The following is a 12,057-nucleotide window of genomic DNA, read 5'->3' as shown; positions in this document are numbered from 1 at the left end:
GACACAATTCTGTGATTATCTTTATTACAAACACCAGTATATGAGGTACACAACAACACACAACAATACGTCCCCGGCATGTGTTTATCAGACTATATTTAACAAACAAGCGTGACCATTTTGGAGAAGGCGGCAGGAAACTGGGGAAGACATTCGACAGCATTCCATGTGCATTGATATTCATTGTAAAATATATTTATTTGAACGTGTAAATTGCGAGGCACATTAGCGTTACATACTGCGTAGGGTAAATGTTGAGTCTCCGTCATGCAATTATAGTGGTCCGACATATAACGCTGTATGTATCTCGGTATGAAACAAGACGGCAAACCAAAGATACGTTTTTTTTAAGCAGAGCTGTAGAGCATATTAACGTCTTAACAGAACTGATTTCACAATCCAACAGCAAGTACTGCATTTACAATACACGCCTTATTCACAGACTTGGGGGGGGGGTAAGAAAAATACATTTGAGACTGCATGTCATTTTATGAAGTTGCGTTGAGGACTTGGAAGGGGTTTAATATTAACGGTCAGAGGGGTTTCCAGTCAAAGTGCCTATACTGTTTGCAGACATTTGCAGAGGGGCCTCCCTCACTAGATTAATCTTACAATGATGTCATCCAGCTATGTTATTCTTAGACACAGCTACCAGGGCAGGGATCTTTGAACATGTTATGTCACACCTCGAGCCATTTGTACTATTTTGTTTTCTCTTTATTTATTATTTTGTGAATGAGAACACACACACACACACACACACACACACACACACGCACACACCCATGCACACACTCACACACACACACGTATAAAAACTACATTTTACTGCCTTATGTTCATGCACAGTTTTTTGTATGGCAGCACTGCATTAGGCCCTTCAACTGCATGGAAAACTAATAGAAATCCCATAGAGCGTTTTGCTTCACAAGACTGTGATAAGCTATCGTGCATAGATGTTAAAACTTCCTGTGTGTGTAAAAATGAGATTAAATTCTACGGTTTAAGGTAAAACCACTGGTTTGACACATTGAATCAGATGGCGGCGAAAATAGCGGGTGTGTTTTGTGGGTACGGATTCACTTGTCTTCGAGTTCGACTCTGCAGAACATTTTCCAAATGAGAGCCGTGTTATGAGAGCGTGAAGGGCAGTACCAAAATGCTTTCATGGATCTCCAGTGGGTCGAGGGAGGCGCCTTACCTTTTCCTCTGTGCGGCCAGACTGTTTGGACTTCAGGCACGGCATAGCGCATGTGTTCCCCTGACACACACCATCACTTTGATTCTTGGCCAAATGAAGGGCTATAGAAACAATGTCCTGTGTCTCACTTTGTTTTATCAGGAAATAGATGAACTTCTCCCAAACCCTCAGGGTGTTCATGAATTTTCCTCTTCCTGTCAGGAAGTTGAGGGGTCAGAAGATGTTTCTTCTCTGCAGGAAGGGCCAATCTTCCAAACCATCCAGACCTTCAGGCTGAAGGGCCGGGCCAAATACACTCCCCGCATACTTTATGCTGCCAGTGCAGCCATTACTGAGCATAAAAACAAATTATGAATGTACTCAGGAAGATGGGAAAGTAGCTGGCACGAATACACACAAATATTAGCAATAATTGCATCCGCCATGCCAGAGAATCATCACGTGCCTGATTAGACAGCTATAATTATCAAGCCAAAACATGTTAAGGGTATCTGATGCTGCCAGAGTACATCACTCCCCATCTGTGATCCAGGATAATATGTGTGTGCGTATATGCATGTGTGTGTGTGTATGTGTGTGTTTGTGCGTCTGTCTGTTTTAGAGCGCGCACCGATGTGTACGGCCAAGACGTTAATATGCAGGCGTGTATGCGAGTGAATGACCAACGTCCCGATGCTTATGGCATCTTGGCTGAAACGCGGTTAGTATCTGAAGCCAAGGTCACTCCCTCATTACAGTGGGCCGGTACGTCCTGCCAGGCCACAGGCTGTGACGGGGAATTAGAGATATAAATGACCCTGCATCACGGCTCTACGCAAGGGCAGGTAAAATAGGTAGACATCCACATTAAGAGGAATCAGGGCCGGCGAAGGACTGCGTCCGATGGCTCCATAGAGTAATCCTTGACCGGAGTCAGCATAAATCAGAGCCGGAGCCAGGGAGCTTCACTACGCGCGCCTATGTGTCCACATTGCTCAATTCGAGACCCCTCTGCAGACGTGATGATTGCTGGAGCTGCTACTAAGCTCATTCCAAGACACCAGGAGGCCTATCTGGCTCCAACCAACTTACACAACCAAGCCCAGCCTCAATGTTAGTGGAGAGCACTGAAGCATCATACTTCATAATCAGAGGAGGCAGAAGAAAAACAAACCCGGCAATCTACCCAGGCCTCTCCAAACAAGAAATACTTTTCTTTGTTTCACCTCTTTCTCTCTCTCTCTCTCTCTCTCTCTCTCTCTCTCTCTCTCTCTCTCTCTCTCTCTCTCTCTCGCCACTTGATGACTTTTTTCTTTTTAATAGCGCCTGTCTGTCAGAACAGCTGTGAATTTATTTTGGGAGTTTATTTTGTTCAAGGAGATTTTCTCACATAAAAGGCATGCAAGCTGGGGGTCCTTTTTAACATCACTAGTTTGGCTGCAACTGTTTGCAAAGTGCTCTCAGTACAAATATAGGCACATTTTCTTGTTTTATTGGTGGTTATCAAAGCGCTCTCTAAAATTCTCCGTTAATAGCAATAGTACAGTGACTTAGTACTTATGTAATATGTTGGACATGAGAGCATATTCTCAGTTGACTGAAAGGGGAAATTCTTACATGTAGGGGCCAGTGGGACCAAGGTTAGCGTTTTATCACTTTTAAACCACCTTTTGTTCTCATATGCAGATACATATGCATGCAAGCTATCGCCGTGCAAACACCGATAGTGCTTACAGCAATCTACATATTCAACATGGTAAAGACAAGCGTGCGTGCAGACTCAGACACCAGCCATGTTGCTTTATGGGTGCACATTTGATGCTGTTGCACAAGATTTATGAGCAACAACAGTTTATTGAAAAAATGCCCGTTCTTGTTTAGCCTATTTCACAGATTCAGCCCAGACGCAAAAATATGTGAAATAATGGCATGCGCAGTAAATCGACATTGATTTGTGACAATGGTTGACCTCTTTGTGTGAATTCTGGAGAATTTCTACTATGATGCCGGGAAAACATGTTTTCAAAGGAAAGAGGAAAAAAAAAAGAAATGTTCACCTTATATGGCGTTTTCTCGTCAGGCAATTGCCTCCATGGGCAAAGCGGATTATAGGATCCCCAAAAAGAGGACAGGAAGAAGGGGATAATGTGTAGAAAGTATAAAAGGCTTAGAGTTGACTGGCAGTTTTACTCCTTCCATACACCATCATATTGTTCTGGTTGGAAGAACTTTACACATAACATGCCTCGTTGTTATTGCACATCCATGAAATGACCTGAACAATTATTACAGTGTGGTGAAGAGGAATCCGGTGAGAAGGACACAGCCTTCTTTTTTTTTCCTGGCCGTTCTACAAAAAATCGCTGATGTTGTTCTGCTCCACACCGTAAAGTGTGAAACATGGGCAGTCTGAACGACGGCTGATGGCGGAATCAAGACGGCGTGACTCCAGTTTCCACACTACCGAGTCCCCGCTAAGTCCATCAGTGGTGTGCTGCTCAGCAGGAGTCAGTGTTTCACACAGCTGTCAGGACAGCTTTACTCTGCCTGGCAGCACGCTCGCATGCACGCACACACACACACACACACACACACACACACACACACACACACGCACCTACACACTTGCTGTTACTTTTCAGTGAAAACTGTTGATGCCCTACCTTTCATCTATATACCTGCAGATGTGTGTGAATTGGCGTTTCACATGTTTTTATTGGGAGTTTGATCCTCCCTAGATTTCTCAACCTCAGGCTTGCAAGACTTTTGCAAGACTTTGAACTCTTATTTCACATTGCTAATTTTCTTTTCAAAGCGGGTCGATTGAAAAAAAAATCCCCATCTATTAACTCATGCAATCCCACTTATTTCACATGAATGACTGCATTCTGAAGAAGAAGAAGAAAAGGTGTCTTGCTTTGAATTCCCCCATCATCTCTGTTACTGGAGTGCTTAAGTGACACGCTGAGGGCAAATAATAGATGCTGCCAGGCCCAGAAGCACCATCACGTGGGAAAGAGGCCTCGTGTCGGAATTGAGTTAGATGCCCTTTCTTTCTCGTTTATTTGTTCATTCCAGTCATATCCCTCCATCCACCCATTCCCTGCACTGCTAGGTGACTCCACGAGGGCGAGCCTGGATTATCTCCAGCTCATGTGTCATTTCTGAATTGGCAAGAATGTGAGGTCTCTATTGTCCCGCTGCCAAGACTGACGGGAGACAAAAGGCTGAGATGTGCTTACAACCAGGACATGTCTACGCTTCAGTTGTGTGCTGACAAAGCAAAACAATAAGCAGTCATATGAGAAAGTTCACGTGTACTTTGTACATTGTGCAGTGTATACTATGTGCGCGTGTCACGTTACTCATACTTACGACACAAAGTTTACACTAATCCCAGGGGAGGCTCCAAGAAGTTGCAGTTGTGCTGCTCTTGTTCTCTGCAGAGGGTTCAACCATGCCGTGTGTGTAAACAGTGGTTCAAGCCAAATACAGAAATAGAAATGCTAAGTTTAAATCACGCAACAACCAAGATCATCTAAGCAAAAGATCTCGGTACATGTAAACAAAACAAAATGATGGTAAAACACAGTCTCAAATGGCTATTATGTAACATCAGCACATTATACGTTCATAACGGGAGTTATGAAGCAGAATAATAAATCAATATCCCTTACCACATGTGAGCTGTTTGTCTGACATGATAGATGGTCCTACACGTGTTGAACGGGGAAGCCCCAAGACTGGGAAAACAGCACAGTACTGCCATTATGTGTCCAGTCGGGGTCACTGCAATATTGATAGTATATATTTTGATGCATCAACAGATATGTATTTTTGTCAAGTCAGTGAGTGAACCATATTTACTGTGCCTGTAGAAAGAACAAAACAAAATCAGATTACACAGTGGCTCTGAGGGCACTCTTGAAATGCAGAATATGCATCTCTGCTTGGCTATCTAGGCATGGCAGTGTTACAGTTACTCTTCTCTGAAGACAAAAATAGCCCCATCTCCATTGAGAGCTAAGTCAGCCTCTTTAAGATGAACACGTGATCATGTTTACAGCCAAGTTGTATTTAATACCATTACAAAAGTGTATTGAAATGCACTAAGACTCAAAAACAATTCGCTTAAGTCTAGTATAATGGTATTAGTTCTGGGTTTCCAAGACAGTAGGCATCCGTCATGGCGTTATTCTTGGAAACTCTCAAATGTTCAAAACCATTTGGCGAGAGAAACAAAAACTTTGACAGAAGCACATCTGCATAAAATTACACTCCAAGCCCATCAGTCACAAAGACAAAACAGGCTCACTGAAGCAATCCCTTGATAAATTCAATTCTACGAAGGATAAATCTTGGAGCAGGTTTAATGTCAGGTGTAGATGAGGTCAGTGGGACTGATGACTCATTAGGACACTGCAATTTACCACTGGCAACAAATGCTTAATGGGTGAACTAGGTTGTTATGGAACAATAGTTCATTTATCTCCCAGCCTGCCTCGGAGGAACAAGAATTTATAGAAGAACCAGTCTGTCACTGGCTTATTGCCTATTGAACCAAAACAACACACCGGGAGAAAAACAGACCATTTATTCAGTTTAGTGAGTCACCTGGGAAAAATACATCCATAGTGTTAGCCCTGCTCAAGCTAGCCAGTACAGAAATGCTTTGGGGTTTTTTGCCAATCACAGATAACAGTTTTTCATTTTCATATGTGTAGGTTAGACCTCCCTCTACTGGTGTGTGTCATATCTGCACAAATCCCACTTACTCCAAAGGTTAGCTGCAAGAAATGGTGTGGAAATAGTTGGTCCCATTAGAAACCAAAGACATGCAGGTTCAAACATTGACCAGCGGTTAGAGTTGAGTCAAATACATGCTCTGCATTTGTCGCTTTAAGTAGGTGTGGTATTATAGCATTGGTCTGATTTAAAAAAGAAATACCAGAGATTCATTTTGACATTGACAGCATACAGACACAGTCTGAATAAAAAAAAAAAATACAGAGACTGCTGCTCTAGCTGCTCGTCTCACAGTAGAGATGATGGTAATACTCCAATTATCTGCCACAGTATTGGATGATAGACTGGTGGATAATGCCCGCCAGAATTCAGTCTTTCAAAATTCACTGGTCTAGAGTGAATGGATCCGGTTATGCCTGGATGGTGCTCTTAGCACTGAAGGCCAGGTAATAGACAAGGATACCAATAAGAGCAGCCAACACCTCCGTCGACACCCATGGACCATTCCATGCACCCTATTGTTAAACAGAAAATATAGAAAGATCAATATAAACCAATGAAATAAAAACAAATCAACCAGAAATGAAAAGCCATGCAGCACTTGAGGACAACTGCAACCTGAGAAAACTAATGGAAGGCTGATTATGGTATGGCTACCAAAACATTTCTGCAGGTTCTTTGTTTATTCTAAGGCCAAAAGAAATTTCCGAGTGCTCACATTGGACATCCGCGAGACAAAAGTGAATATGGGTAGCAACTTGAGGGAGTAAGCAGATACACTACCGTTCAAAAGTTTGGGATCACCCAAACAATTTTGTGTTTTCCATGAAAAGTCACACTTATTCACCACCATATGTTGTGAAATGAATAGAAAATAGAGTCAAGACATTGACAAGGTTAGAAATAATGATTTGTATTTGAAATAAGATTTTTTTTACATCAAACTTTGCTTTCGTCAAAGAATCCTCCATTTGCAGCAATTACAGCATTGCAGACCTTTGGCATTCTAGCTGTTAATTTGTTGAGGTAATCTGGAGAAATTGCACCCCACGCTTCCAGAAGCAGCTCCCACAAGTTGGATTGGTTGGATGGGCACTTCTTGCGTACCATACGGTCAAGCTGCTCCCACAACAGCTCAATGGGGTTCAGATCTGGTGACTGCGCTGGCCACTCCATTACCGATAGAATACCAGCTGCCTGCTTCTGCTCTAAATAGTTCTTGCACAATTTGGAGGTGTGTTTAGGGTCATTGTCCTGTTGTAGGATGAAATTGGCTCCAATCAAGCGCTGTCCACTGGGTATGGCATGGCGTTGCAAAATGGAGTGATAGCCTTCCTTATTCAGAATCCCTTTTACCCTGTACAAATCTCCCACCTTACCAGCACCAAAGCAACCCCAGACCATCACATTACCTCCACCATGCTTAACAGATGGCGTCAGGCATTCTTCCAGCATCTTTTCATTTGTTCTGCGTCTCACAAACGTTCTTCTTTGTGATCCAAACACCTCAAACTTGGATTCATCCGCCCACAACACTTTTTTCCAGTCTTCCTCTGTCCAATGTCTGTGTTCTTTTGCCCATCTTAATCTTTTTCTTTTATTGGTCAGTCTCAGATATGGCTTTTTCTTTGCCACTCTGCCCTGAAGCCCAGAATCCCGCAGCCGCCTCTTCACTGTAGATGTTGACACTGGTGTTTTGCGGGTACTATTTAATGAGGATGCCAGTTGGGGACCTGTGAGGCGTCTGTTTCTCAAACTAGAGACTCTAATGTACTTATCTTCTTGCTCAGTTGTGCAACGCGGCCTCCCACTTCTTTTTCTACTCTGGTTAGAGCCTGTTTGTGCTGTCCTCTGAAGGGAGTAGTACACACCGGTGTAGGAAATCTTCAATTTCTTAGCAATTTCTCGCATGGAATAGCCTTCATTTCTAAGAACAAGAATAGACTGTCGAGTTTCAGATGAAAGTTCTCTTTTTCTGGCCATTTTGAGCGTTTAATTGACCCCACAAATGTGATGCTCCAGAAACTCAATCTGCTCAAAGGAAGGTCAGTTTTGTAGCTTCTGTAACGAGCTAAACTGTTTTCAGATGTGTGAACATGATTGCACAAGGGTTTTCTAATCATCAATTAGCCTTCTGAGCCAATGAGCAAACACATTGTACCATTAGAACACTGGAGTGATAGTTGCTTGAAATGGGCCTCTATACACCTATGTAGATATTGCACCAAAAACCAGACATTTGCAGCTAGAATAGTCATTTACCACATTAGCAATGTATAGAGTGTATTTCTTTAAAGTTAAGACTAGTTTAAAGTTATCTTCATTGAAAAGTACAGTGCTTTTCCTTCAAAAATATGGACATTTCAATGTGATCCCAAACTTTTGAACGGTAGTGTATATCTATCCAATTACCATTTAACAATTAAAAAAAATGTGACAACTTCTTTTGACAGGAGAGTGAAACTTAACATTGAATATTATCAAAATGTGTCCGCTTATTTTTATTTATGCCAGGTCGCATAGAGTGGTGCAGCCTTTGAGACCAAAAGTCCCTTGCTGAGGGACCGACACCTCAATGTTGAAATGCACTTACACAAAAGGCCACACACACACGCAAACACAAACACAAACACACACACACACACACACACACACACACACGTCTCAAGACAAGCGCACGCCTGTGCTGTAATCTAGAAATTGATATGGTTGTGAATACTACACCCACTACTACAAAAAAAAAAAAAAACACACACACTGACCTAACAGTCTTGTTCTAACAAAGTGATTTGCTGTAAAAAACTTTTTTGATGCACAGATTGCTAAAGCTAAATCCAAACAAGTTTCATTTCATGGTTGTCAAGACAACAGTGGACAAATGGCCAGTAGCGAACATTATACATTCTTCACTTACAAACACAAAACTGTTCTGACAGCACCATAATAATGTAACAGAGATTTGCTGCAAAAAATAATTCTATAATTTTCAAATTTCTAGCTTTATCAACTTTTTTTTCAAAAGTAAGCTCTCTACCATCTCTACCAGTGAGTGCAGGAAATGGGAGAAAGGGGTTGGAGAGGCAAACAAAGTTGAGTTTACATGGTTCCAGCACAGTTCTCATGAACAGCTTTCACAATTAAATCAAAGATAAACTGATATTCATCCTACAATACAGGTCAGGGGTACGGGGGCAGCAGGAGCACACAAGTACAGGAGGGATGCATTTAGGAACTCCTGGGCCGCATGCTGCATCTGTTAAGTTTGCATGGCTGGTTATTTCTAGATCACTTGGTTCTCAGCCTACTATCTGGTTGAAAAGATCCGTGAAGTATTAGAAATATATCTGTCAGAAGTGACTGGTGCCATTTGGAAGGACATTGAGTGAATTATAAAAAGAAAAAAGCAAAACTGCTGCTAGGTTTGTCTGTGCAGGAGTGTTATGATTTGTGGAACCTTTAAGTTCAGTTTGTTAGGAATAATGCGTTTATGGTTTGATATCATTAAATCATCACATAGTCTGCCAGTCTTGTCAAAGGTCTCTACCCCCCTTTTCAAAAATTCTCTGTAAAGCCTTCAAAAAATACGCAAAACGTGACAATTTTAAAATTGTGCTACACAAGAGTGATGAGCACGAGATCAGCGGATATGAAACTTGCCATCATACTTCCAGAGCCAAAAGGTAAAAAAGGCCTTTACCTTCAACAGCTCTGAAAATATGGTTTGAAAATAATTATCACTAAAATATCATTTGAAATGAATCAAAACATGACTGCATATTAGGTTAGAATGCTTTGATGATTTGTTAGTTTGCACTAGAAGACAGAAACAACAACATTAAAAAAAAATCAAGTTAGAGAGTGTGAAGCAGGCAAAGTACCTCATTATGCCCCTTGCTTGCAGTGCATAATTCACATGAATGACATTTTAATGGGTTGTTATGTCCTAATGTATCTAGCTGAGTATCCATGTAGACTCACCCTGTGATCCACGTTGACAGAGAAAAGGGGCTGGATGGCATCGACATCTTCGTTGTTTCTCTGGGCCTAATAGAAAGAAAATATAGACAACTCAATTCAATGGTTCAAAATGAACTTTGAAGAGACACCAGTATCTCAAAATAACTGCAGTACACCAGTTGCCCCCATATTTATAATGAAGTAGACACCAACTTTGCGCAAGGCGCTGTAAGATTCCTCATCAAAGAACTTGACTTGGTATGTCCCAGAGCTGGCCTGTTTGTGAGGAAGGCTCCAGGACACCTGAAAAGGTGAAACATGTCCTGATTTGGTGGGTGAACTGTGGTCCACTAGCCTACACCTATGCATACACAACACTGAGACAGTGCTATACCTGGTACTTGCCCACATCCTGGCCTCTTGTCACAGGGAATTGTCTTCCATTGACATCAGCATACAGTGCCACACTCTGGAAAATACACAGAAGGCGGTCATTGTATGTCAATTTAACTCTTAGTTTGAAGAAACACTTTATGGTAGAAGACAAGCAACATTTGCTGCATTTAATACTACAGCAAATCTATTTGGTGTGAAGCTTTGGTAATAGAATTTTACCTGGGCTCCATTGGCACATGCAAGGCTGAGTTCCACGATGAAGACGGACTCAGAGGAAATGACAGCGTCAGAAGTGGTGTAGGCCGATGGAGTTATAACGGGGTCTGTGCAGCCCTCTCCTGTGGTCACGGAAAATTATGCTAATCTTGGGACTAACTATTATGATTATGCCTTTTCTATTTTGATTTTACAAATATTCATACGCATGATAGTGTGCTGAAATTGAATAATGAATTAAGCGACTGAATAGACGTTAGTCTTTCAACATAAGGCAAACACGGTAGTTCGAATTATGCTAACAAACAGTAAACAACTGTAAAGAAGACTGACAAGATTAACACCAACTCATTTATCGACTTACCTGAGCAGGAACATACTAGGATAGCAAGGAAAGCGAATATCCTGAACATCATGATTTCTATAAAACAGTTGTTTTGGAGCTTGAGTTTCAAGTCTGAGCAGAATAAGCCTCAGTTTACAGACCGGTGCGCTGTAATGACGTGTACCGTAGTGGCGCAAGGCATTCTGGGAAAGTGTCCTTTTGACACGTCATCTGAATTTCCGCAGTAGCGTTTTATTTCTCTATTTTGTTTATTAAACTTTAAATCATGAATGAAAGCATTTATGATAAATACTCGAACGTAACATGATTGATTATAGGTTATTTGTCAGCGCTTAAAGTTTCTTAATGCCCCTCGTGAAATTCATTGCTTATAATATTTCCGTATTTTTTGTTTGTTATAATAAATTTAATATTTTTCGCATGATTCACCAAAATAAAAAAGAACTCGATTTTTAGTCAGGAACAAATATTTACTACAGATTACAGAGTCTACATATACACCCACCCAGGGCATAACTGAAAAATGCTGAAAAAAAAAATGGGCAAGGGGCTGACAGGGGGCAGGAGTCTCACAGTAGCTGGGGAGATCCGCGAGAAGGGCGCGGCGAGAGTTGCCGGCTCGCCGCTGCACATGGCCGTACCATGGATAATACATCCATGCGCCGTACCCAGCCCCTCCACCGGCCCGCCTCCCGGCACAGCGTCGGTGCGCCGCAGACGGAAGGGGGCCCCACCAGACAGGCCGCGTCTTTCCGGCAGCGGAGAGGCGGGAACCGGGCGACTGCTTCCCCAGCCGCGGTGGTGCTTCTACAGCCGTCAATAACTATATCTAACTGTAAGTTGACAGGAATTCAAAAGGTTGGTAGAAAATGTAACAAATAGTCCATGGGCCAGACGATATTTCGGTACACTCAAAGTGGCAAAACTTACTTATAATTTTTGAAAGGATCCATGTCTGTAGATGATATTTTGGTATGATAGCCATTCCTGAGTGGCAGCTGTATCACAGTTATCAGCTCATGAAGTTAACCACCCGCTAAACTAAATTGCATTTTAGACGCTGGTGCATATCCTGGTTTAGCCTCATGGTCAGGACATTTTTCAATGTTCTATAATATTGTCTTTGGTATCATTTTAAAGGGGACCTTCTTAGCTTTCATTCAAGCCCTGTTGTGGATATTTCTCACAAATATAGAGGTCACTTGAGCTCTTCAAC

The 12,057-nt window shown here is 42.0% G+C and overlaps 1 protein-coding gene across 1 annotated transcript; it reads right to left on the bottom strand.

Moving 5' to 3' along the window:
- Nucleotides 1-5,759: 5,759 nt before the first annotated feature.
- Nucleotides 5,760-11,017, bottom strand: ssr4 (signal sequence receptor, delta). The gene is made up of 6 exons (XM_056273816.1): nt 10,860-11,017; nt 10,499-10,617; nt 10,278-10,352; nt 10,097-10,186; nt 9,905-9,970; nt 5,760-6,441 (listed from the first exon to the last, which is right to left on the bottom strand). Exons 1-6 carry the CDS (start codon nt 10,909-10,911, stop codon nt 6,337-6,339), a joined length of 507 nt encoding a protein of 168 aa, XP_056129791.1. The 5' UTR covers nt 10,912-11,017; the 3' UTR covers nt 5,760-6,336.
- Nucleotides 11,018-12,057: the final 1,040 nt, after the last annotated feature.

The sequence above is a fragment of the Lampris incognitus genome, chromosome 2, assembly GCF_029633865.1.
Source record: "Lampris incognitus isolate fLamInc1 chromosome 2, fLamInc1.hap2, whole genome shotgun sequence".
In the NCBI taxonomy this organism is placed as follows: domain Eukaryota; kingdom Metazoa; phylum Chordata; class Actinopteri; order Lampriformes; family Lampridae; genus Lampris; species Lampris incognitus.
The sequence above is the reverse complement of the archived record's forward strand: the minus strand, read 5'-3'. Positions and strand labels throughout refer to the sequence as shown.

What these genes read in the sequence shown, in the direction of transcription:
- ssr4 (XM_056273816.1), bottom strand. Translation starts at nt 10,911, where the DNA reads ATGATGTTCAGGATATTCGCTTTCCTTGCTATCCTAGTATGTTCCTGC. An exon ending in CCTAGTATGTTCCTGCTCAG is followed by an intron (nt 10,618 to 10,859) that starts GTAAGTCGATAA and finishes CCGTGACCACAG; the next exon opens with GAGAGGGCTGCACAGACCCC. An exon ending in CTGTCAACGTGGATCACAGG is followed by an intron (nt 6,442 to 9,904) that starts GTGAGTCTACAT and finishes GTTTAACAATAG; the next exon opens with GGTGCATGGAATGGTCCATG.